Source organism: Psittacula echo (genome assembly GCF_963264785.1).
Source record: "Psittacula echo genome assembly, chromosome: 21".
Taxonomy (NCBI): Eukaryota; Metazoa; Chordata; class Aves; order Psittaciformes; family Psittacidae; genus Psittacula; species Psittacula echo.
The window spans coordinates 138,717-163,240 of record NC_137757.1 but is presented as its reverse complement, the minus strand read 5'-3'; the positions used below and the strand labels follow the sequence as shown (position 1 = coordinate 163,240).

Here is a 24,524-nt window from a genome sequence, read left to right as displayed (position 1 = left end):
CTGTGGTTCCTGCAAGCATCTTTTAATGCAGCCCTAAAAGGCTTTAACACAGCATGATGCAACATGCAGGCAGTATGAGATGGTGCCGGAGCTGAAGGGAATGGGAGCACAGGATTCCTGCAGGGAGGAGTTGCTGCTTTTTAAGGCTGCTTCCCCCAGGTGACTGCATCTCCTGCAGCAGCTCTTCTGCCTGCTCAGCAGTAACAGAACCCCGTGTCCCTCTTGCATTTAAAGCAAGACTTTCACTGCCAGCACGAAGGGAACCCAAACACATCGAGTTTGGGGCAGCAGGGAGAGCACACACGTGTATATAATTTCATCCACTTGGCAGATCTGGGGAGATGAAGATCTCCAATGCCCCTTGAAGTGAGAGACTGAATTCCCCCCCTCCCTATAGAGTTACTGCCAACCCCAGCCCCACAGGGCAGCGATCACCCCACACTGACTGCCCTGAGCCCCATTAGGGGGGTTTATAGTTACACGCAAGCCTTCTCAGAGCTCAGCATGGGCTCCCTGCCCCTCCTTGCCAATAAAGCCACTTAAAAGGAGGAAAAATAATCCAGGTGATTTGTTTCCCCAGCCCCACTTCTCTTTCAACCACCAGGAGAAAGTCAGGACAAAGGCCTCGGTCTCGCTGGCAGCCAAGCCCTGGTGCAAATGGATTCATTTCTGTGTCAGGGACACCCCAAAACACAGAACCCCACAGCCACCCGCATGGAAAAAGCCAACCCAGGTTGTTGCAAACGTATTTATTTATGAAGTGTGAGGTAATGAAGAAAGTGCTAAATCCAACCACAGTGTTAACTCTAACAGTTCTCAGCAGGTCAGCAGGGACCCAAGGGTGCTGCCCTGTTGGGCCACCCCTGCCAACACCCCAGGAGGGGACAAGGGACCCTGCCACCACATACCCCACTGCAAGACAGCACAGGCAGGGGGAAGCCTCAAAGGCAGCACAGATGCCCCATGCCCCCAACCTGCCCCCTTCAGCCATGCTCATGCAAAGCCCAAAGCTTCGCAGGGGATGCTCAGTGGCTGTTGGTGAGGGAGCAGTTGCAAGGGTGGGAAAGGAGGACACAAGGATGGGAAAGGGGAAAAACCCCGTTATTGCAAATGGGTGGTTTGGAGGGGGGGAACCAGCCTCAGGAAGGACGCAGGTCAAGGGTCCAGCAGGAGCCAGCCCCTTCCTGATCTCCCTAAAGTGCAGCAGGACTGAGCCCTCCCCGCAGCAGGAACCCCCCTCCCAAACAAGAGGTTTTTATATATATATAAAAAAAGCAAACTCTTTACCAATACTTCTCAAAAAGTGGTACAAAAATACAGTATAAAAACACAGCCTCCAGTATAAGACTTGCAGTTACAGCAGCAGTTTCTAGAACATCAAATCCAAGACAAGCTACTGCATGATGTGGTAAGAAAGTGAGGTACGGTCCAGCCGAGGAAGGGGATTGCCCACAGGGTGCTGTAAACCCCGGCGAGAGACATCCTGCCATCAGCATCTCCATCAGGATGCATCCAGAGATGAGCCCTGGGCTGGGATGTCCGTGTCTGCCTCTGCCTGCTTCCATGAGCCAAAGGTTACTTGGCATTTTCAGAAGCGAGGTGGATGCCCTAAGAACTCCCAGCAACTCTATAGTGACAAACAGCAGAGAGGGGAGCAGGGGCTGCCGGGGAGGGGGAATGGAGCTGAGCCCATGAATGGAAGCAGTCACTTAAGAAAGCTTCACGGGGGACAGGAGAAACCTTGCAACACCCGGTGCCAAGGCAGGCAATGCCACAGAGGGGGACCTCTGGCTGTGGCCCCATTCCCACAGCCAGGAACAGCACCGCATCCACCACCTCACGCTGCAGCCCCCTGGGGCCAACAGTTCAACAACTGAACCAAACAACAACATGAAGAAATGTGCAAATTGTGAGGGATCAGGGGTTCTGGGGAGCCGGGGGTGCAGCCGGGCGCTAGTGCCCCTTGAGGTGAGCAATCCGTTTGAGCAGCTGGGTCTGCCGCAGCCGGAGCTGCCGCTTCTCGGCCACCATCCTCCTCTCCACAGCCAGGAGCGACTGCAGGTACTCGGAGGACTTGCTCAGGATCACCACTTTGGGGGTCTTGGGGCAGCTGGCGAGCCCGGGCACCTGGTCCCGCAGCGCCAGGAAGCGCGAGCGCAGGTCATTGCGCCGCTTGCGCTCCAGGTAGTTGTGGTTTTTCCTCTTGGCCACGTCCTCGCTGTCGGAGCCGGGGCTGCTGCTGGCTTTGGGCAAGCTGGGCTCAGGCAGCGCGGTGGCAGGGGCCGGCTCTGAGGTGCCTGGGGGCTTGTCCTCGTGCTGCTGGGGCGGCTCCGGCAGGGGACACGTATCCGGAGGGGAGCGGGCGGCGTAGTTGTGCTGCTGCTGGTGGACGGAGATGTGGAAGCGTTTCATGCAGGGGTCCAAGGGGTCGGCGCGCAGCGTGATGGTGACCGGCTTCCTCAGGCCGAGCGATTGCCTCTTCTCCACTGTCACCACATCGATCTCTTCACCTTCTATCCAAAATGGACATGGAAAAAGACCTCATCAGCTGGAGGCCCTGGGAACCCCCTCACCCTGCCAGACCTCCCCACAGCCCCGGCACAATGGCCCCACTGCCGTCCCACAAAAGCTTGCTCGCACACTGCAAAGCCACTCTGCAGCCTCAAGAAGAGGTTGTGATTTAAGGGCTCTGCCAGCATCATCCCATGGGAATCCTTCCCTCCACATTCAAGTGCCTGACCTCCCAGAATTGAATGGGGCTTTACTTCTGCCTCACTTCAGCACCAGGAGCAGCATGTGTCCAGGATAAAGGATCATCAGGCAAGAAACACCCAAGCCTACCTACCCAGGGGTGGGGATAGGAGCAGCAGGATGCTGCGGACCTGGGACAGCCTAACTCCAAAGTTCATCCTGGTCAGGTGCTCTCCTGGTCCATTGGAATTGTAAATGAGGGACTGGGGTGGGCAGAGCTGCCTTTTGTTCCCCTCAGCAGCAGCTTCCCACTCCAGTGACTCGTTACTTCTCACAAGTGATAAGCCCCATTCAGCCCAGGCTTCTCAGGGACAGCCCCCCGCAGTGCAGGGGGGCAGGGAGAGGCAATGGGATCCCTCCAACGGACTTGGTGAACCCCGAAGGCAGCCCAAGCCCAGGAGGCAGCGGGTGCGGGTGTGCGTACATCAGAGCTGTGAATGGCAAGACCCAAATAAAGTATAACCGGACCCAAAGCACCCTGCCTGTTGTCATCGAGCTTGCCCCGCTCCAGCAAGGCCCAGAGGCACGAAGCTGGCCCCTGGGGGCAGTGTGATCACCTGGCTCCAGGCACAACTTCAATCACTCTTGTTTTAGGGATGCACTTCCACCTTATTCCTTAGGTTTTTGGGGGGGAAATAGAGCCTCTTGCTAAAGGTGCCCCGAGATGCTCAACATTACGGGCAGAGGATGGCCCCCAGCGCTCTGTGACAGGGCCAGCGGTGGCCACAAGAGCCAGGCCCCGGGGGCACCCTCCTGTTTGTGACCCCCAACCCACACCGCGGTCCCCCACATCCCAATCCGAGGGGGTTCTGCCCAGTAAACCCCGGATACTGGAGGTACTGGGGACACCCTTACGGGTCATCAGTGTCACAACACGGCCGGCCTCAGCCACGTGTGCACACAACATAGCCCCCCCCCATACACCGCCGCTCATTAATAAAAGTCGGGCCCCTAAGCCCCGCCCACCCGAGCCGCTCATTGGCTGTCTGGCGGGGCCGGCCGGCTGCCGCGCGATCCCATTGGCCCTCGCCCCTGCCCGTCAGCGCGGCCGCTCTCATTGTTTGCAATCTGTTGCTTTTTGTTCGGCGCCCACGTGGCGCCACCGGAGCCGGACCGGGACCCCCCCACCGGGCCGGTCCCACCGGTTGGGTTTAAGCCTCTTAACGCTCTCCACCCGCTTACCGACAGCGGGCCCCTAATGGCATTAAGTGCCCGTTTCGCACCATGACTCACCGGCGCGGCACCGGGGGATTTATTAACGGGGTCAAGGCACCGCGGGGCCGCAGCCGAGTGAGCCCGGCTTCAGTGGGTGCGGGGGAAACACGCACGACCCCGGGCGGGTGGGTTTGGGGGGGACCCAAGCGTGTGTTTGTAAACAGGGTGATGAGGGTCCGAGAAGCGAGAAGCGGGTGGCACCACACTGCCCCGGGGTCACAGGCACCCATCTGCTCCACAGCCCGACCCCCGTGTAAACGCCATCGCACCCCACACGGGACACGCTGCAGGGGATGCGCCATGTCCCCGCCCGTTCCGCCGAGCCCCGGGGGGTAACTTTGCTTTTTGTCCCCGGGAAAGCGCGTCCCGGGGCGGGAAAACCGCGGCGGTTACGAGCTGGGACTCCCAAAGCTTCCCCGGTGACCGGGTGTCCCCTCACCAACCTGCCCGCGAGGGTCCCGCGGGGACCGGACGAGCGAGGGGGGCCCCCCGAGCTCCACGCACCCCGTTGCGGAAGGGGGGAAGGGGAGCAGCCGAGCCCGCTTTGTTCGTGGGGCCGGGACCGGGGCCCGCAACAAAGGCGCTGCCCGGCCGGAGACACGCGTGTCCGACCCGAGGGAGCATCACGGACAGAAGGCGGCTGGGCCAGGGGGAACCCACCCCGCGATCCCTTCCTTACCGGAATCGCTTTGACCCTCGGATCCCGAGGACGCCGGGATCTTGCTCTCGGCCAGCGGGCAAAGGAAGACGGCGGCGGGATCCACGCACTCGCTGACGGAGCTGCTGAACCCCAAATCCTGCGCGAAGGAGGGCTTGTGGGGGACGGCCCTCTGCGTGCCCGTGGAAAGTTTCTCGGTCATCGCCTTCTCCAGCCGCTCCCGGGCTGAAAACCCGCTCCACATGCAGTCCTTGAGAATGAAAGCGCTCAGATTCCCGAAGATCTCGCTCGTGCCTATGAGATACTCCGGCTCTTCCCCGGGCCGGTAGTACCGGGACAGCCCGCTCGAGCGCTCCTCCGCCCCGGAGCAGCAGCCTTTCTCCCCGGGGGCACCCAAGGGAGACATGGGGGGAGTGGGGACCAGCTCGAACTTCTTCCAGATGTCCTCGCTGGGCGCCGTAGAGCGGTGGAAATCCTCCTGGGCGTCGTGGTCGTAGAAGTAGTGTTGGTACGAGTCAAACTCCATCTCTGCATGGGGATGGGGGAACAGCAAGAAAAGGAGGCACTCCCCCCGCTCGACCTGCAGCCCCGCTCAGCAAAAGGGCACTCCCAGCCCCATGGATGAGGGGGAAACCCCCACCCCAGTGCACACACCCAGCCCGGCACCAGCCCCCGACCCGGGACGGCGGGGGCATTGTTTCCCCCCAGCTCTTATAGCCTGTGTAGGGCACCGGCCCCGCCTGCCCGCCAATCGCCGGGATAAGATTTGCATAGAGGGCGGGATTCTGCCCTTTTCCCGCCCTCTTGAGGGGGGGCACGGTGTGAGTGATGTCGCGGTTCTCCCCTAACTAACGGTGATGCTAACGGGGACGGTAACGGGGCTGTTAACCAGTGGCCAACCCGTGCGCCGGGCTGGGAGACCCTCGCTGCCCTCTGAGCATCTTTTCAGCCCCTCAGCCCATTGGGAAGGTCACGGTTTGGTGTCCCCCCTCTGTGAGCACTGCAGGAAGAGGAAGGCTTTGGCGGAGGACACCCAGGCCAAGCACAGCGATGCCACCAGCCTGGGACATCCAGCTCAGTGTGACAGCAAAGCAAGCTGGACAAACGGGGACAAGTCACAGGGAGCCATCGTCCATTGCCAGGGGCCACCCCGAGTGCCCTTTCCCATCACTCCCCCCACCAGCCTGGCCAACCCCTACTTCCCATTGGGGTCCCAAGCCCTGACCAAGCCATGGCCACCACCCTTCCCTGCAGCCACTGTCACTGTGTGGCCATTCCCCGCATGGCTCCAGCCCTGGGCAGCAGTGGGGTCCCTTAGTGTTTGTGTCCTGCCCAGGGTGCCACCCTGGGTGCCACCTGGAGCCACATCCTCCTAAAAGCCCTCACAGGCCTGGTTGGGAGCTTTGCCGGGACACCAAGAAACCAGCACTGGAGGATGCGGCATTTTATTCTCCACATGCCCATGAGGAACGTTGTCTGTGTATGGAGAAAGGGCCGGGATGTGATGCTGGCAGCACAGCGGCTGCAGGGTTGTGACCCCACAGGGGTGTCTGGGAGCTGCTGGTGAAGCCAGGGCTGGTCTGAGATGCAGCAGAGCCCATCTCACACGTGCAATTCCTACGTCATTGCTGCCCAAACTCAGCGTTGCCCATGCAGTGCCCAGCACATCCAGCCTCAGCGTCCTGGGGCACCCGGACGAGCCCAGCAGGATGCTCCACGCCAAGGTCCTTCTAGTAAAGCCAACAAATGTTGTGAAAACACAGCGAGGCTTCCCCCGGCCGCCCCACGTTACACACACACACACACACACACACACACACACACACGTGCTGCTACAAAGTCCACCCGGCTCCCCGCAGCGTGCGCTCACCGGCTTCAGCCCCAGCGCCCTCCCTTTGACACCCGCTGCAGTCAGCGCCACGGGATCTGCCCTGCCCGGCGGTGCTGGGACCTGGAGGGGCTGGGGGCAAGCCCAGCCACCAGCACGGCCCAGTGCGGCCCAGTGCAGCTCAGCAAAGCACAGCCCAGCACCACCCAGGGCAGCCCAGCGGGAACCAGCGCATCCCAGCGCTGCCCAGCACGGCCCCGCCCCCGGCTGTCCCCAGCTTCCCCCGTGCCCCCCCGGTCCTTACCGGTTCCCGCCACCGGCGGGCGCAGGGCGCCACCTGCTGGTCCCGGGTGGAACCGAGGGCCCGGGAGGGAGGCACCGTCCAAGGGGCGGCGGGGCCGGGGCTACAGCACCCCACGGGCGCTCCTGGGTTGTCCCGAGCAGCCCTGAGCATCCCAATCCCGCCCTGGAACCCAGGATCATCCGGATCCCCTTCTCATGTCCCTTTTGTGCTCCTGTCTCATCCGAAGCCCGGTTGGGAGCCCTGGGCATGTCCCACGGTGTCCGCAGCCAGGCTGCTCCTGGCCCGGGGCTGCTCCCAGCCCTTTGCTGCGCTGGGAAGCATGGGTGAAGCCGTCACTTTCCTTTAGGAGCCAAATTGCTCTCTCGGCACTAAGGGCAGAGGCTGAGCTGCTGCAGGGGCTCATCCTGCCCCAGCACCTGCAGGGACAAGAGATCAGAGCTGGGGACAGAGCCAGCACTGCCCCTGCCCGCCTGCTCCAACATCAACACGTCCGCAGGCACAGGAGCAAAGGCTCCTACAACCGGTAGCTCTCAGCCACGTCTCCTTCCCCTCGCTGCTGGCCTCAAAGACCTCTCCGGCTTTTCCCAGTGAGAGGCAGGAACTTGTCCCGGCTTCAAGGGGCTCCGGATGCTTTGAAGGTGCAAAAGCAGCACTGGAGAGGGCTGGCGGGGCCGCGCACCCCTTTCATCCGGCCTCTCCAGGCCCTCTGCAAACAGGAACCCAGCGCCTCTTGTGCCAGCGCCAGCTGCACAAACAACGGTGGGCGGTGGGTGGGAGCCCCACGGGCTGGGAGGGCACCCACGGGCCGGGCCAGCCCTTGCCGTGCCCCCCCCAGCCGCAGGGCTTTGGCACGGCTCCACCGCCAGCACCGAGCGTGTGCCCACGGCCCTGGCCCGGCTGCGGCTGGCGTGGCTCCGGCACATGATGCAAGGCAGTTCCCGGGTCCCCCGCGCCCTTTGGATCCCCACTGACAGCAGGGATGGACTTTGAGGCTCCAGTCCCAAGGAGCTTCCCCACGGGGGACACTCACCCTGATGGGTGTCCGGGATGCCCTGAGCTGGGCTTTGTGTCTGTGTCCCCATCCCGCTGCAGCAACAGCCACCTTCGAGCCACCCTGCTGTGCCCATGGCGGTCCCCAGGGACAGCACAGGCTGTAAGCCCTGGTGTTGACACATCCCAGCCCCATGTCGTCCCCCTCATCCTCATGACACGCTCCCCAGGGTCTCACATGGGAGCAATGTGGGCAGTGCAGGGTGTCTGCTGCGTGCTGCCGTGCAATGTGTCCCCTTTGTCCCCATGTAGCTGCTGGGTAACAGCCACAGCTGGTTGGACCCTTGTGAAACACCAGCCTGAGCCCCTGTGGGGTATGGAAGCACCATGAAATCCTGCCCGGCCATATGGGGCAGGGGATGTGCTGCCAGCACTGAGATCGCGCTGGCTGCAGCTCCCTGGAGTGCTCTGGATACAGCAGGCATTGAAATCCAGAGAAGGGGGAGGCGAAAGCATCATCAGCTCCAGTTCTGCTGCCTCCTCACCCCCCCTAGGACCCATTTGCACACCCTGCCTGGTGCTAGGAGATGCTCCAAGCCCTGAAGAAGCTCTGCAGCCCCAAGCTGAGGAGCTTGGCTGCACCTCACAGCCCCTCACCAGCTCCGTGTGTCCCCAGGCTGGTGTTCCCGGTCCTGGCAGGGCTGTCTGGTTTCGGGTGCGCTCACGCTTGCTCAGCTCCGGGCTGTGACGGATCCATGGCAGCAGGAGGTGTGGGTGGGAGGTGGGGTGGCAGAGCCATTATCTTCCGGAGCAGCTCCCATCCCTATCCCTATCCCCAGCTCTCAACCATGTCCCCAGGGGCAAGCGCCTGGGTCCCAGCCCCTAAAGGGTCACCCCAGGACCGTGGTGGTGTTCCCAGTTCTGGGATCACGACAGCATCACTGTCAGAGGGGTGTTTGCGTTCCGGTCCTGCCTGTGAGACCATCACCGTGGTCCTGGGGCCAAGGGTGAGCCTGCGAGTGGTGCAGTCCCACCCACCTGTGGGCTGCTGAGGACACCAAGCTTGGTGGGAGCTGCTGCAGCAGCATCCCCCCTGGGATCAGCCCTTGGCGGTTCATTTATTGCCATGAGGATCTCCCCAAGCATCTGCCTGGGAGGGAGATCAAAAATCCCCCACCGGAAATGGTGCAATACCAGGTTTGTGGGCGAAAATCCTCCTAATCTGAGGAAATCCTGGTCTTCCGATTTCTCCCACTCCACTTGTAAGCCAGGGCTATACCTATCTGCAGTCTCTCAGCACAACCTCTGGCACAAAGCACGGCTCATTGTTCCCCTAAAGCTCCGTTTGCCCAAGAGGCAATTCCTCAGTGTTTCTCTCAAGGACAGGAATGCCAAAAGCTTGGAACAAAGGGAGCAGAGCAATAGCGCTGGGATCAAACACGATGGGGTTTGAAGCCTGATCCCTTCAGGAGGCAAGTGCCACCATAGGCACAAGCCCATCCCCAACACAATGTTCCTTTCTCCTGGGGGACCTGGGGGCTCCCGGCTCACACTGGGTGTCCTGAGGCTGTGGGTGCCTGATGCACTGGAGCCAGCTCAGCACAGAGCAAGGAGCCCAAGGCAGGTCTCTGCTGAACTGGCCAGGCCGGTGGTGTTGCCCACACCTCATCTTGCTTCAGGGTATTTTGTGTCACTGAGCAAATTCAGACATCCTGAAGCCTCCCATGGCCCCATCCCTGGTGGTAGCATGCCTGAGCACTCAGCATGGCCGGGTGCAGGGCTGTGATGAGCCCTGTGAGCAGGGGAACCCCCTGCACGTGTTGGAGGGGCTGGAAACCCTGAGACAACAGTGACACCGCTCAGCTCGGCACCCTGAGGAGTGCAGCTCACACTGGGGAGTGCTCGGAGCTCCATGGCAGCAGCCACTCATCCCGCTCATCCCCAGCGCGAGGTCTGCTGCATCCCAGGTCCCAGCTGCCTGCCCCTGTCCCCAGCTCCGTGCAGCTCCAAGTCCAGCTCCAAGTGGCAGTCAGGCAGTGGCCCCGGTTGCCACGCTGGCCCTGCTGGCTCAGCCCCACGCCGCAGCCCCGTCTCACAGCACATCCCAGGGCGATCTTTGGACCTGGTGGCCTGAGCCGGGCGGAGCTGGTGGCTGTCACTGTGGTAACACAGCGCTGGCACAGGCCTACGTGCACCCGACAGCGGGCAAACAGCACCCGGCACAGCAGAGAGGTGCCAGGATCCATGTCCACGTGGCCGTCTGGCGTGGAGGACACCGCGGTGACCCAGGGCAAAGCGCTGGGGACCAGGAGCCACTATCACCTGCTGAAGCGGTTGTGCAGAGCCAGCGGCCATGTGTGCTGCTGCTGGGGGGGGGCTCCTGCTTCACATCAGCCCCTTCCATGGGCCCACACAGAGCGGGGTTAAGTGTGGGGCTATGCTGGGGCTGGTGCTGAGGGTCTGCAGCCCCCAGCCCTCACTGGTTGGTGCCACAGTGAGTGCAGGGGCAGGAAAATGATGATGCCTCTTCCAGTCCTGTCCCTTTGTGCGCCAGCGCAGCCTCTGCCATCAGTGAGGGTACCTGGGCAGAGGAGGATGAAGGGAATGGGGGCTGTTCAGCCTGGAGAAGAGAAGCTGTGCAGAGACCTCATAGCAGCTTCCAGTGTCTGAAGGGGGCTACAAAGATGCTGGAGAGGGATTCTTCATTAGGGACTGGAGTGATAGGACAAGGGGTGATGGGTTTAAACTGAAACATGGGAAGTTCAGGTTAGATAAAGGCAGAAGTCCTTCTCTGTGAGGGTGCTGAGGCGCTGGCACAGGGTGCGCAGGAAAGTGATAAATACCCCATCCCTGGCAGTGTTCAAGGCCAGGTTGGAGGGGGCTTGGGTGCCATGGTTTAGTGTGAGGAGTCCCTGCCCATGGCAGGGGGCTGGAACTGGATGATCCTGAGGTCCTTCCCAACCCAGACCACTCTGTGACTCTGTGATGAGAAGGGCTGGGATGGAGGGAAGGGATGGAGGGGGGGGGATGAGGATGAGGGTGGGCCGGGGGGTGGAGGAAGGGCCGGGCCGGAGCAGGAGGAGGAGGCGGAGCCGTTCCGGGGCGGGGCGCTGCCGGTACAAGGCCCGCGCGGGCGGCGGCGCGGCCCCATTCATCGCGCACGGCATGGCCGGGGGCGGCGGCGCGGAGCGGGCCCGGGCCGGGGGGCTCCTGCCGCCCGCCTGCCGCCAGCCTCGCCGCAGGGTGAGCACCGGGACCGGGCTGGGGAGGACGGGACGGGACAGGGGGGTTGGGGGGGTCCCGGTCGCGCTAACGCCGATCCCGGTTGCAGGAGAGCCGCGAGCGGCTGTCGGTGTGCAGCAAACTGTGCTACGCCGTCGGGGGGGCCCCTTACCAGATCACGGGCTGTGCGCTCGGCTTCTTCCTCCAGATCTACCTCCTGGACGTGGCGCAGGTACGGCCGGGGGGGCCGGGGCCGGGCTTTGCTGGTTCTCCCGCCCCGCTCGGGTTGGGGGGGATCGGTCACGGTCGCGGTGCTGCGGGTTTCTGCCCCACGCGTGGAGCCGAGCGGCCGCTCCGCGCCTCGGCTTCCCCAGGCGGTAAAACACGGGGTCGTGGTGTGTGTCCCGTGGGACCGGGATCCCTCCCACAAAGCCGCAGCGTTTGGTGTGGAACAGGGAGGGAGAAGCACCCGTGGGGCACCTCGTGGTGGCTGTGGGTGGGTTTGAGGGAGCTCGGCTCTGAGATGTGGGAGTTTGGTGTGGAAGGAGCGTGATTGGGCAATGCTGACAGGGACTGGGTCACCGTGCCTCAAATCCCCCTGGAAGTGAGCAGAGGATGGGGCCGTGGGGTCCCTGTGCAGTTGGGGGGTTCCTGAGGAGCTCAGGGAGGGCAGCCAGGGCCATGGGGTTTTGTGTGTCCTGACACGAGGTCTTCTTCCTGCAGCTGGACCCTTTCTCCGCTTCCATCATCCTGTTTGTGGGGCGAGCCTGGGATGCTGTCACAGACCCCATGGTGGGCTTCTTCATCAGCAAGACATCATGGACCCGCTTTGGCCGCCTGATGCCCTGGTAAGAGCCGCCTGCAGCACCCGCATCCTTGCCTGGTGTGTCATAGCGCTTCCAGTCAGCTTTGGGTGTCCCCTGGCACGAGGCTTGTGGGGCCGGACGTGCTGATGCCCTATTTCACCCAGGTCAGGTGCCAAGTGCCCCAAAATGTCCCAAAGTGCTGCCAACAACTTGGGCTTCCGGTCTGTGCCTGTGACTCTGACTGGTCCCAAGCTGCCCTGTACAGGCTGGGCCCGGCTGTCCCCTGTGTCACTGCACCTGCAGCAGCTCCTGCTGCCCCGAGACCTGCCCTGGTGCCACGTTCTGATGCTGGACTTTGTTCCTGGGGTGGCTGCTGAGCCCTGGCTGGTGCCAGCCGAGCAGATGGCATCGCACGCCTGGGCAGGAGGGCCTGGGGGTGCGTGGCCGATGTGCCGTGGTGGGAATGCCGGCTGACAGTCACGAGGATGCTCTTCAGGCAGGAAAACAGCTGTTGGGGATCGGGAAGTCTGCACACGAGCACTTCTGCCGCCCTTGGGAGCAGGGTGATGCCAAAGGGAGTCAGAGCAGACGGGATGGGGTTTGCAAAGCCCCAGAAGGGTTCGTGTCTGTGCCCAGGGCAGACGTAGGATGTCTGTAAGCACCTGCTCCTGTAGAGGACATGACGTGTTGCAGGGTGCTAATGCCGAAGTGTGGACATGGTGTGTCCTGTGCTAAAATAACCCACGTCCTGGGCGCCTGTGGGATTGCTGAAATACAATGCAGCCAAGAGGGTGGGCATGGGGGGAGTGGAATTAGAGGGACACGGCCCTTTCCCCCACAGATTATACCCTCCGCTTCCAGGCTTTCCTGGAATAGCTCTGGGCAGCGGCACTCGGCTTCATGCGTGGCCTGAAATAGCTCCTCTGCAGCCGCGCGTGCGGCAGGGTCTGGGGTCTGGAGATTAGAGCCGGGCTCTGTAATCTCGTGTCCTCGGGGCCGGGGTGGGGATGGAGCGGCTGCATTCCTCAAACGGCTCCCGCTTCCTTAGACTTAGCCAGAGCTTTGTGCTGCTGCTGGGCCCCTCCGCAGGGCCGGGGCAGCGCCTGCGAGGAGCTCGCTGCTGTTGAACGTGGCTCAAGGGCAACCTCCTGAGTCCGGTCTGGATGGAGCTGAGCTGAGTCCAAACCTCCTGAGCCTGGGGTTTGTCCTGCGGAGCTGCTGCCTCGGTCTCCCCATGGGAAACCGAGCCAGGAGCTGCAGCCTGACCCCATGTAACCCCCCCATGTGTGAGGGTTTATTGCTCTGAAGGGTCTGACCTGTGAGGCCAAGCCCCAGCCGGCGGCTGTAGCTCAAAGCCTGGGGCTCCTCCAGCTCTTTGAATGGGAGAGGAGACCTCCCCCGAGGGCCGCCACCTCTTTCCCTTTCGGTTCTTCCCTTTGGAAAGCCGTTTTGGCGCCGTTTGCCCCGGCCTCGCCTCCGCATCCCCTCGACCTCCGCCGCGCTGCTCCCGACACTGTTCCTTGACGCGGCGGTGACCAAAGAGCCCCGGCTTTGACCTCCCTGCTCCTGCCCCGGCCGCTTGCACACCGTGAACCGCGGGGCTGGGCAGGGGTGTGCGAGCGCGGCACAAAGGAACACACCATCGCGCCGCGGCCAATGAGCGCCTGCCCGCGTCACCGCGGCCTCCATCCCCTCGCCCCGCTCGGGGTAACTCGCAGTCACTGCTCTGCCGCGGGCCCCGGCACTGGGGGGGCCATCGCGGTGCGTGCCGGGCCCTGCAGTGATTCATTCACAACTCCCCCCGCTGCGATGGGCGCGGGACAGGAGTGGCTGGAGCCCAACACGCCTCGTTCCCCCCCCCGCCATCCCCATCCCATCGGGTGACGTGTGCGTGGAGGAATGTGCATGTGTTGGGTGCTCCCCGACTGTAGGGATTCGGGTTCTGCCTCTCCCTTGCTCCTCCTCTTCTTCTTCTTCCTCCTCCTCCCCCCAAACTTGAAGCCGTGCGTCCTGTACGTCAGCCCCGGTGGAAAGATCTCCCTGTCCCCAGGCAGCCGAGGGGAAGCCCTGACTGCGCAGGGCTCTGTCCCGTGTCCGGTTGTGCCGACTTTGTTCCTCATCCCCAGTCTGTAGAGTGTAGGGGGCTTGTAAATCCCCAAGCAAAATCCATCCCTAAACAGACGTGGATGCAACCTCAACGTCTGGCTCGCTTCCCTGTAGGAGGAGGAGGAGTTCCTCCTGTGCCCCACAAGTGATGGGGGGGACCTGGGTGTTTGTGGGTGTCCTGGTGCTGGGTAGAGCTGCAGCAGGGCAAGGGTTATGATGAAGCAAAGAGATGCTCTGGGTGGCTTCCTGCTGCCATCACCCTCATTGGCCAGTGCCGGGACTGTTGCCAAAGCCCAGCCCTTGAGCAATCCCCCCTTTCCGATCCTCTGTTGCACTTCACATCCCGTGTCCCTGTACCCGCAGCTCCGGGAAGCCGGGCAAGGGTGGAAAAGGGAGCCAGGCTGCTGTTGGCTGGTGCCTTGCCCCATCCCTGCCCGAACAGAGGTGACCCCAGGCTTGGGGAGGGCCATGGCAGCAAAGCCAAGCTGGCGAGAGGCATTTGGCTGCCAGGAGCTGGGCTGTGCTGCCTGGCTGCTCCCCAGCCCTTGCTGGGACAAGGGAGGTGATTACACCCCGCTGGACACATGGCAGGGCTGCCTGGGGGAGAGAACGGGGCTGGGGATGGGAGCCATCCTAGAAGCCCCCAAAATCAGATGCCTGAACCCCAGTGGATGTGCTGCAGTGGGGAGAGCTGGGCTGGTGGGGTTACCCGGGTGCTGTGTGCCCATAGGGCTAACACTGTGTCCTCCCAAAGGATCATCTTCTCCACCCCATTCGCTGTCATCTCCTACTTCCTCATCTGGTTTGTGCCGGACATCTCCAGAGGCCAAGTGATGTGGTACCTTGTCTTCTACTGCATCTTCCAGACCCTTGTGACGGTGAGTTGGGCTCTGCACACACCAGGGCCAGTGGGTGAGGGATGGAGAGGACGAATCCTTCACCTTGCAGAGCAGGGGGCAGGTTCCCCCTGCCCCAGGTCCCATTGGCTGTTGCAGCACCTCGGAGCTAATTCTCCTCGTGCTGTTGCAGTGCTTCCACGTGCCTTACTCAGCGCTGACCATGTTCATCAGCAGGGAGCAGAGCGAGCGGGACTCGGCCACTGCCTACCGTAAGTGCTTGCTTCCCTCCTTCTCCGTGCCATGCAGGAGCAGCGTGACCAAGCCTTGGCCTCTCTCCTTGCCTCAGTTTCCCCATCAAACACTCTCCTTCCCTGTGGCTTCATCACTTGGTGATCTGGGGGGAGCTGCAGGAGAGCTGGGCTGGCTCCTTTCTCCTGGGGAAGGGCAGTGAACGGCAGCTCTGGGTGCTCAGGGCTGGGCTGAGTCCTGCTGGCTTCTCCTTCCAGGTATGACAGTGGAAGTGCTGGGCACTGTGCTGGGCACCGCCATCCAGGGCCAGATCGTGGGCAAGGCGGTTACTCCCTGCATCGAGAGCCCCCTCTTCATTGGCAAAGCCAACTCCTCGGTGGCCATGGAGGAGCTGAACATGACCCACGACACCGGCTCACTCACAGACACGGTAATCTGGGGGGGGGGAACCACGCTGCGCTGGCCTTCTCAACCCGTCCTGGCTCCTGGGACATCCCTATCCCTCACGATTCCCTCCTCTCTCCCCAGAGGAACGCCTACATGATCGCTGCGGGGGTCATCGGGGGGCTCTACATCCTCTGCGCCGTGGTGCTGTCGGTGGGCGTGCGGGAGAAGAGAGGTGAGGCTGGAGATGCGCTGCGATGCTCCGCACTGCTGCGAACGCGGTGGCTGCTGCCAGGGGCTCCCCTGGCTCCGCTTGTGGTCCCTCGTTCATGGCTCGAGCCCTGGGGAATTAGGGCAGGAGGAGCTGAGGTCTGGGTATGGGGCCTGGGGAAGGCGCTGCAGGAGCCAGAGCATCCTCAGGGTACGTTACAGCACAGCCATGAGGACTTAGCTCTCTGCTCTGCACCATCAGAGATAAACATTATCATGCACAGCTCTGCCTGGCTAAGGTTTGCCAGTGCCAATTAGGGCATCCCGGGGTGACGCGATAGCCAAAGTCCAGGACCTTCTGTTCTTCCTTTGCTCTGCTTTGCAACCAGCTCCGCTTACCCTGGCTGAATCACCAGGTCATCATCTCCTCCGTGGGGCTGATGGACCCCTGCGTGAGGCATTGCCCTGGGATGCTGGAGGTGGGCAGGGGCTCGTGCAGGGTGCTCAGCAGCAGGCAAGAGGCACTGCAGGCCTTGCACCCAAGGGTCCTGTTTCTGTGGGTCTAACGATGGGCTCATTTGCTCCCCAGAGTCCTCTGAGCTGCAGTCGGACGAGCCTGTCTCCTTCTTCCGGGGGCTGAAGCTGGTGATGAACCACGGTGCCTACATCAAGCTCATTGCCGGCTTCCTCTTCACCTCCCTGGCCTTCATGGTAAGCACAGCCGGGGCAGGGAATGGCAGCAGCACAGCTTGGGGATGGCTGCGGGGACCCGAACTGGATCCGGGTGGGTTGGGAGCTGCCTCGGGCAGAGAGGATGGATGTGGCTTCTTGCCCTCAGATGGGTGGGATGTTGGGGTCCCGTCCCCCCTGACCATCGTCTGCTTCCTCCACAGCTGCTGGAGGGCAACTTTGCCCTCTTCTGCACCTACACCCTGGGCTTCCGCAACGAGTTCCAGAACGTCCTCCTGGCCATCATGGTGTGTATGGCCCCATCCTGGGGCAAGTGCTGTGGGTGCTCATAGGAGCAATGTGGGCTGAGGAGGGGGAGGCCGTGGGGCTGCAATGGGCTGATGTGGGGACAGTGACTGCAGGTCCCCCAGGAGAAGGGGAGAGGGAGAAGTGGCTGCCAAGCGTCCTGCAAGGGCCGGGCGGGTTGGTAGGAACAGGGGAGCCTTTGTTCCCGTGTGAAGGCGGCCAGAGACAGGGCAGAGCAGGAGCCATGGGGGCCTTTTGTGCAAATCCTGCCACTTATCTCCCTTCCCCCCGCCTCCAGAAGAGGATCTCAGTGTTTACTGCCAGGAAGATGGAGCAAAACAACTCCTTGAGAGCCCTTTCCAGCTTCTCATCTGTGGGAGCCCTTCCCATGCTCCCTGCTCAGAGGGGTGGAGAGGTCCACGGTGCCACGGGCCCAGGAGCCTGGCTCTTGGCCATGGGGTGTGCAGGCAGCGGTGACAAGATCAGGTCCCTTCCCAGCGCTGAGGATGGAGCTGGGTCCTCCCTGGTGTAGGCTGGTACCTGCTGAGCCCCGAGGGTTTCTGTGGCAGGAGGTGGCCCCATGCTCCTGCTCCAATTGCAGCTCCCCTTCCTGGGAGTGGAGGCAGGTGAGGAATGGGGTGAGGGCAGGGGCAGGAGCACGGCCGTGTGCCAGCCATGGAGCATGTGGAAAAGCTGGAAATAGACCCCCCCTGTGGTGCTGATCCAGCTCTGGGGCAACGGCACTAGAGGGATGTGGAGCTGCTGGAGCGAGTGCAGAGGAGGCCGCGGAGATGCTGTGAGGGCTGGAGCAGCTCTGCTCTGGAGCCAGGCTGGGAGAGCTGGGCTGGGGCAGCCTGGAGAAGAGAAGGCTCCTGAAGGGGAGACCTGAGAGCAGCTCCAGTGCCTAAAGGGGCTGCAGGAAACCTGGAGAGGGGCTTGGGACAAGGGCCTGTAGGGACAGGACAAGGGGAATGGCTTTAACCTGCCCGAGGGGAGACTGAGATGAGCTCTTAGGCAGAAGCTCTTCCCTGTGAGGGTGCTGAGGCGCTGGCACAGGGTGCCCAGAGAAGCTGTGGCTGCCCCATCCCTGGCAGTGCTCAAGGCCAGGTTGGACACAGGGGCTTGGAGCAAGCTGCTCCAGTGGAAGGGGTCCCTGCCCGTGGCAGGGGTTGGAGCTGGAGGAGCTTTAAGGTCCCTTCAACCCAAACCATCCCATGAGTTTATGTGATGAGGGAGGCTGTGCCCTGGGGCTGCTCCTTGCAGGGAAGAGCTTTTCCCCAGTGAATGACACCATCACCTCCTTCTCTTCCCATAGCTCTCGGCCACCTTGACCATTCCCCTCTGGCAGTGGTTCCTTACCCGCTTTGGGAAGAAGATGGCTGTCTACGTGGGCATCTCGGTGAGTGGATCCCCGTCAGCAATGAGGACGGTGTTTCCCATGTGGGGCGAGCAGAGCTGGGGCCCAGCACTGGACAGGGGCTGCTGCTAACCAGGATTTGGTGCCTGGGTCAGGTACTGCTGCTGCCAACCTGGTTTGTGTCCCCTCTCCAGTCTGCCATCCCCTTCCTCATCATGGTGGTTGTCCTGGACAGTAACCTCATCGTCACTTACATCGTGGCTGTTGCAGCTGGGATTAGCGTCGCAGCCGCCTTCCTCCTGCCTTGGTGAGTGCGAGGTCCTGGTGCTGGGTGAGGGGCTTCCAGGGCTGGCGTGGTTGGAAATCCCTGGAGGCCTTTTCGGGATGTTTTCAGCCCAAGATAAAGCTCATGAAGGGAAATCCTCTCGGCAGGGAGAGGAAACGCTTTGTTGGCTCAGTCCTGGTGTTCACCATCCTGCTGTCTGCACAGGTCCATGCTCCCGGATGTCATAGATGACTTCAAGCTGCAGCATCCTGACTCCCATGGCCATGAAGCCATTTTCTTCTCCTTTTATGTCTTCTTCACCAAGTTTACCTCTGGCGTCTCCCTGGGCATCTCCACGCTCAGCTTAGAGTGAGTTCTTGCATGGGAGCTGAGAGGGCAGGGAGGGTGGGAAGCCAGCCTTGCACCTCTGCATCTGAGCATCCCTGCTTCCCAAGGGCTGGGAGGGAAATGGGGGGGTCTAAATCCCACTGTGGCTCTGCACCTCTGCCTGCAGGGACAAGCTCCTCTCCTACAAACTCAGTTTCCTTTGCCTGAAGGTACCTTTCCGTCCCCAGCTTTGCAGGGTACCAGACCCGGGGCTGCTCCCAGCCCAGTGATGTGAACTTCACGTTGAAGATGCTGGTGTCGGCCGTGCCCGTGGGGCTGATCCTGCTGGGCCTGCTCCTGTTCAAGCTGTACCCCATCGACGAGGAGAAGCGGAGGAAAAACAAGAAAGCCCTGCAGGACCTGAGGTGAGCGTGTGCCCGTGCTATGGAGCGCTGCACGCCAGTGGGGGGTGTGGGAGCAGGATCAGGCCCAGACTGGTTGTGACACACTGTGACTTGCCCAGGAATCCTCCGGGACCTGTGGGTGGTGGGGTGAGGGATGGCCTGGCTGCGTTTCCCAATCCCAGCTTCCAAAGTCATGGCGTGAAGTGCTTGAGATCAATGGGAACCCGCCCCTGTTGCTGTAGGAAACCCATCTGGGGACTGCAGCTCTTGAGCTCGGAGGCAGCTCTTGCTCCAAGGCTCACTCCGTGCCTCCTTCCCATCCCTTTTCCCGCAGGGAGGAGAGCAACAGCAGCTCCGAGTCGGACAACACAGAACTGGCCAGCATCGTGTGAGCCGCGCCAGGGCTCTCCGGGGGACCCTGCCCCGCAGGGCTGGAGCATCCAGGACCTGAGCACGAGATCTGTGCCGGTCTTGTGCCTTCCATGGGATCCACGGCGCGCTGGTAGTGTACATTACACGCATAGACGCTGTGGTACGTGGGTGCCTCCTGAGACAGAAGCCCTGTTCCCTGCTGGGTCCTGGGGAGCAGGAAAAGCCTGGAGCGGGATCCTTGTGCCCGTCGGTGCCTGCGGGACCGGCGGTAATGGTTAGTGTACATTACACTGTCAATGTGACCGCGCCGAGGACGTGAGCTCACCTCTGCTGTCTGTACATAGGACACCAATTTGGAAAGCTGTTCTTTTTTTATAGATCCTAATTAACTTAATGATGTAAATACGAAACCATTTCCTATTTGTATATTTCTGTACAGAGACGGAACTCAAGGGCCTATTAATATTAATTTACATAAAAGCGGGAAGCCAGCAGCGGGGCTCTGGAGCATTTCTTTCTTTGTCAGCAAGCCCAGGGTCCCTTTACACAGCATTGAGGGGCAGGGCTGACTTCTCCCGAGTCAAAGGCACAGGAATGCCATAATCCAGGCAGGCGGCTGTGCCCGGCAGCCCCTTACCCCGTGCGCCTCCTTGCTCAGTGCCTTTGCCGCAGCAGCCCAACAAAGGCTCTATTCTTTTCCTCCTTTCCAAGAGGGAACAGGGGAGGAGGGAGGAATGAAACCCAAGTGCTGCCAGCGGAGCCTGTGAGCCCGGGGCTGGAACCGGGAGAGGCAGCTGTGGAGCAGGGAATGCGGGCTGGGGGGGACACTGGGGCAGGGCGCTGGGTATTTATACCCTGCTCTTGCATTCCTCATCCCGCAGCAGGAATGGGGAGAGCCCCGAGCCCTGCTCCATAGGAGCACTGCACCCCTGCAGCAGCCGGTGCGATGCAGAGGGGAAAGCAAGCAGAGGCAGGGAGGATGCACCAGGGATGCAGCAAACCCGGGGTGAGGGGACTGGGCCAGTTCTGTTCCACCCCATGGGCACGGCGCTGGGGGACGGGGCTGTTGCCTTTTGTGAAGCACATTTGTCACAGCAAGAAATCTACAGGATCAGAGCTTGGAGCTGAGAGCAGGGGCCTGGGGCTCAGCCTTTGTTCCATGTTTGGGTACAAAGGACTAGAATGAGGATGGGGGGTTAAAAATAGCCAGAAAGGATCAGCCCGTCGCTGGGAATGTGGGACCGGGATCCACGCTGCCACCGCGCACGGGTCATGGAGAAAAGCAAAAGGGATGGAGCAGGGCCATGGCCGGGGTGTCCCCTGCTCCCTCCCAGGATGGGGCTTGCAGAAAGGAGCAAGGCACAGCCCAGAGCAAGGGGGACAAGTGAGAGCTGTCAATGGCAGGGCAGGTGGGAGCCGTGCGTGCCTTCTGTGAGAGGAGGAGGAAGGCAGCATCCAGCCAAGCACAGGGCTCGAGATTATTGTGTGTGTTCTGATCCCTGCCCTGAGCTCTTGTCCTGGCCATTGGCTGCCTCTGAGGGCTGTGGGTGAAAGATTGATGCTGCCATTCCCTTTCAGAGGGCTCCAGCAGCGCTCGGGGCCGTCTGATGTGGGGCTCACAAGGAATCTCTGATGGGGCTTTTTCTGCAGCCAGCTCAAGGGACTAGAACCAAACGGAGTTTGAATCAGAGCCCAGACATTCCTTGCTGAGCGCACCTCTTCTATTTGAGGCAGTTAAAAGAGGTGGGGGGGTGTGGAAAAACGGCCCTGGGAGCTGATAGCGCTGAGCCCTGGGCAGATCTCCAGCCTTGAAGCAGAGATTGCGCCTTGCTTCAGTTGTGCTTGCAGAGGGCTTTCACTGCCAGCACCAAGAACGCCTCTGTGGCCAGAACGGAGGGGAGATGCTGCCTGTGCCTCCAGCCAGCCCCAGGAGCAGCTGTGCTGGGGTTCATTCCACACTAACCCTGATGGAGCAAATGCTCCCGAGTGTCCGGCTGCTCCCTGCAGAGCTGCGGTTCCGTGGCTGGAGCTGGTGCACTGTGAAATCCAAGGCAGGAGATGGAAGATGGGGGGGGTCAGCCGGGTGCTGAGCTCGTGCCCTGACGCAAGATGGGCTGGGGCTGTGCTGCCCGTGTGCAGGTGCTGGGAGTCAGCCCCGATTGGCAGCTGATGGGCTTTAAGAGGCTGGATTAGGGTTACCCGTGCGGTGCCAGGGGCTTGGGCAGCCTTCCCCTGGGTCTGGAGCAGTGCTGGGGTTTCTGTTCCCTTTTGTTCACAAGGGAAAGAGCCTTTCCCTGTACAGGGGTGCAGGTGGCAGCCCCCAGGGGAGGGCAGGCTGCTGCAGGCACCCCTGCACTGCCACCAGAGTACATTGGTGCACCCCATGCCCTCCCCAGGGCCTCCCGTTAAGCTGCAGGTCTCACCCTGAGCCCTTGGGGAGCCCGGATGCCAGCTCCCAGTGCACAGAGCTGAGCCTGCACTGGGGGCAGCTCTGCCTCCTGCAGCACAAAGGTCTCAGAGGGGCTTTTCAGGAGGGGGCTGCCCTATACTGTGGCCATGAGCAATGGATGTGCTGGAGGAAGGCAGAAGAGGGGCTGGGAGGTGATGGGGCACAGACACGTTCACCCCAGCCACAGGGCACTTGTGTCCCCTGAAGGATAAAACCAAGCAAATCTCAGTTTTAGGCTCCAAAGGGCAGCACAGGAACCTGCAACACCGACCTTCCATCCTCTGTGTGTCACCAAGGGTGGCTGTGCCAGCAGGCTCAGGCGGCGGCAGGGACAGCCCTGAGCTGAGAGTGGCCACGCTGTGTCTGTTTACCCTATGAGGGATAAATGGCAGCGTGAAAAGCCTCTCCTTGCAGAAGGTGAGGAATAACCCCCTCCTTATCCGCAGGGAAAGGGCACAAAGCCTCGGGTTTATCTCGCAGTAGGAGAGACTGATGGGTGAGGACGGACCCGTGCTCCACGCTGCAGCAGTGCTGGTGTCACAGGCACTTCCAGCTGAACTAAGCACAGGCTCACACATAAAGGGGTTTCTGAGAGTGCAGCCACCCTGCTGTGCTGGTGCGCTCCATCAGGGAACGGATCCAGCTGGAAGTCAGCATGGGAAGCTCTGGGGAGAAGCAGCATTGCCAGAGCCTCGGGCCAGAGGCGCCGGGCAGTGGGTCACAGGTCCATGGTCCTGGCACGCTGCTCCCAGGCCAGCTGCACAGGATGGAGGTGTTCCTGGCTGTCCCCACAGCCACCTTGTCTGTGCCACCTGCAGGAGGTCACTCACCCGCTCGGCAAACACAGACCGAAGGCTGCCGGCCTGTTTGGGTGGGCTTTGGTTAATGGTTTGCAAACCCACCCTTTCCAGGATGGAAGCGGCCGAGGCACCGCAGAACACGAACAGAGACGGATGGAGCAGTGGGGCGGCTTCCTAAAGCCTTTCTGGGGCTAAAACAGAAGCAAATCCCCTCAAGGTGCTTGGAGTAAGGCACCAAAACCACCCATCAGCAGCACAGGGAAGCTGTAAGCTTTCCCCTAGAGCCAGGACAGTGCCGGGCATGGTTCATAGGCACCAGGAACCCCCAGAGCACCGGCGCAGTTTCCAGTCCTTCTGTAAACAGGCAGCAGCTCTGACCCAGCCTTACCAGGAACTTGGTCTTTGTTCCTCCAGGAACCACGTTCAGCAGAAGGGACCCACCCCAGAAGCAAACACACAGGCATGGGGCCGGTGAGCAGAGCTCTTCCTCCCCCTGTGCTCTGCTTTGTTCCAGTTCCTCACGGATGCAGCTGAGAGAACAGCTCCTGCCTGCGCTGCCCAGCGGGATGCCCACGGCCCCTGCACCTGGAGGCAGGATGTGCCTGGTCACTGCTGTGACCGCTGCAGGATGCTATGGAGTCTAAGCCATTGACTGCAGAGAAAAGAGGCAGTTGAATCTTACTTTCTGTTTCGCATCAAGCCAGTTGATCCTAACGTGTGTCTGACGGCTGCAAGAGGCAGATCAAGCGCTGGCAGGGTGGAAAATGAGGCAAGAAACCAGGATATCAGACAAACAGCACCAGAGACTGCAGGGAGCTGCTTGGCTCCTCTATAACTGGGAGGGAGGATGTGAGGACAACGGTGCGGGCTCTGCGCTGTGCCGGGGCTGCACGAAGGGGACACCCAACTCCCTGTGCTGAAGAATCAAACCCTCCGAGGGCTTCGAGCGCTGCTGCAGCTCGCAGGGAGCGCGGCGCCGGAGGAGACGCCTCACTAGAGGTCAGCAGAGCCACGCTCCCGGCCATCCCGCTCCCAGTCCCCGCTCCTGCTGCCCTCGGTTGGGCTCCCGCAGATGGAGCCTGGCTCTCTGCTGGGAGCTCAGCAGCGGCCGGGCCCGCTGCGGCAGGCGTGACCATCTATGGTAGCGGAGCAGCGGGCAGGAAGCGGTGCTGGAGTCAGCCGAGCTCAGAGCGCTTCCTCCTCCTTCCCATCCTGCCAACGTGGCCCGGCCTCAGGAGCTCTGTGCGCACAGACCCGAGGGCAGCTCCAGCCCCCGCGGGGACCCCAGACCACAGCTCCCTGCAGCAGGAGGGAACCGCTGCCCTTCCTCTGACCACGGCACAGGCACCTTTTAAGAGCAAGCTCTGCCCTGATGGTGGAACCAGCCGCGGGGCATTGGGTGGGGGTAACCCCCGCTGGCCCCAGGGACCTCCGCCTGGCTCCCGGTTGTTTTGCCCTTGACCGCCCCGGTCTCGGTCTCTCCGGCAACAAAGCCGCGACAACAACAACATTTATCCACCCTCTGCTGAGCGCTCTGGGACCCGCGGATCAAAGAGGGTCTGAGCACAAAGCGCTCCCTATGCCTGGAAGCACGGGAGCCCTGTAAGAAGGTTTTGATGCTCGGGACGAGCCAGCACACACCAAAAGCAGAAGCATCTCTGCTGCACAGACCTGATCACACAGCGATGGCAGCCACCTCCTGCGCACAGCACCAAGGTCCCAGCACCCCAAACCACCCCCGGCCCCTCTCGGGGGTCCCGGACACGCTGAGGACCCCAACAGCCCCTCCTGCTGCCTGCCCGGGGGTCCCGGCTGCCCGGTCTCAGCCCCTCTGCGGGGCTTGGGGCACTCCGAGGACCCCAGAGCCCCCCCCCAGCCCCTCCCCGTGGCCTCGAGCCCCATCCGGCCCCCCCAAGCCAGCACCCATTGGCCCCGCCCCCAAGCGAGACCCCGCCTCTTAACCACACCCATCGCCCTCTCTGGCCCCGCCCAGCCCCTCCCACCAATCACAAG

General features: G+C 61.8%; 2 protein-coding genes across 2 annotated transcripts; one reads left to right on the top strand and one right to left on the bottom strand.

Moving 5' to 3' along the window:
* Positions 1-1,574: 1,574 nt before the first annotated feature.
* MYCL (MYCL proto-oncogene, bHLH transcription factor) lies at positions 1,575-5,150 on the bottom strand (the record flags this gene model as incomplete). The annotated part of the gene is made up of 2 exons (XM_080632404.1): positions 1,575-2,513; positions 4,646-5,150. 2 exons carry the CDS (start codon positions 5,148-5,150, stop codon positions 1,954-1,956), a joined length of 1,065 nt encoding a protein of 354 aa, XP_080488530.1. The 3' UTR covers positions 1,575-1,953.
* A 5,529-nt stretch (positions 5,151-10,679) lies between these two features.
* Positions 10,680-19,282, top strand: MFSD2A (MFSD2 lysolipid transporter A, lysophospholipid; the record flags this gene model as incomplete). The annotated part of the gene is made up of 14 exons (XM_080632233.1): positions 10,680-10,989; positions 11,078-11,200; positions 11,692-11,816; positions 14,635-14,758; positions 14,910-14,988; positions 15,226-15,398; positions 15,497-15,587; positions 16,152-16,273; positions 16,456-16,539; positions 17,853-17,936; positions 18,089-18,201; positions 18,385-18,528; positions 18,735-18,911; positions 19,225-19,282. Exons 1-14 carry the CDS (start codon positions 10,732-10,734, stop codon positions 19,280-19,282), a joined length of 1,755 nt encoding a protein of 584 aa, XP_080488359.1. The 5' UTR covers positions 10,680-10,731.
* Between the last annotated feature and the right edge of the window lie 5,242 nt (positions 19,283-24,524).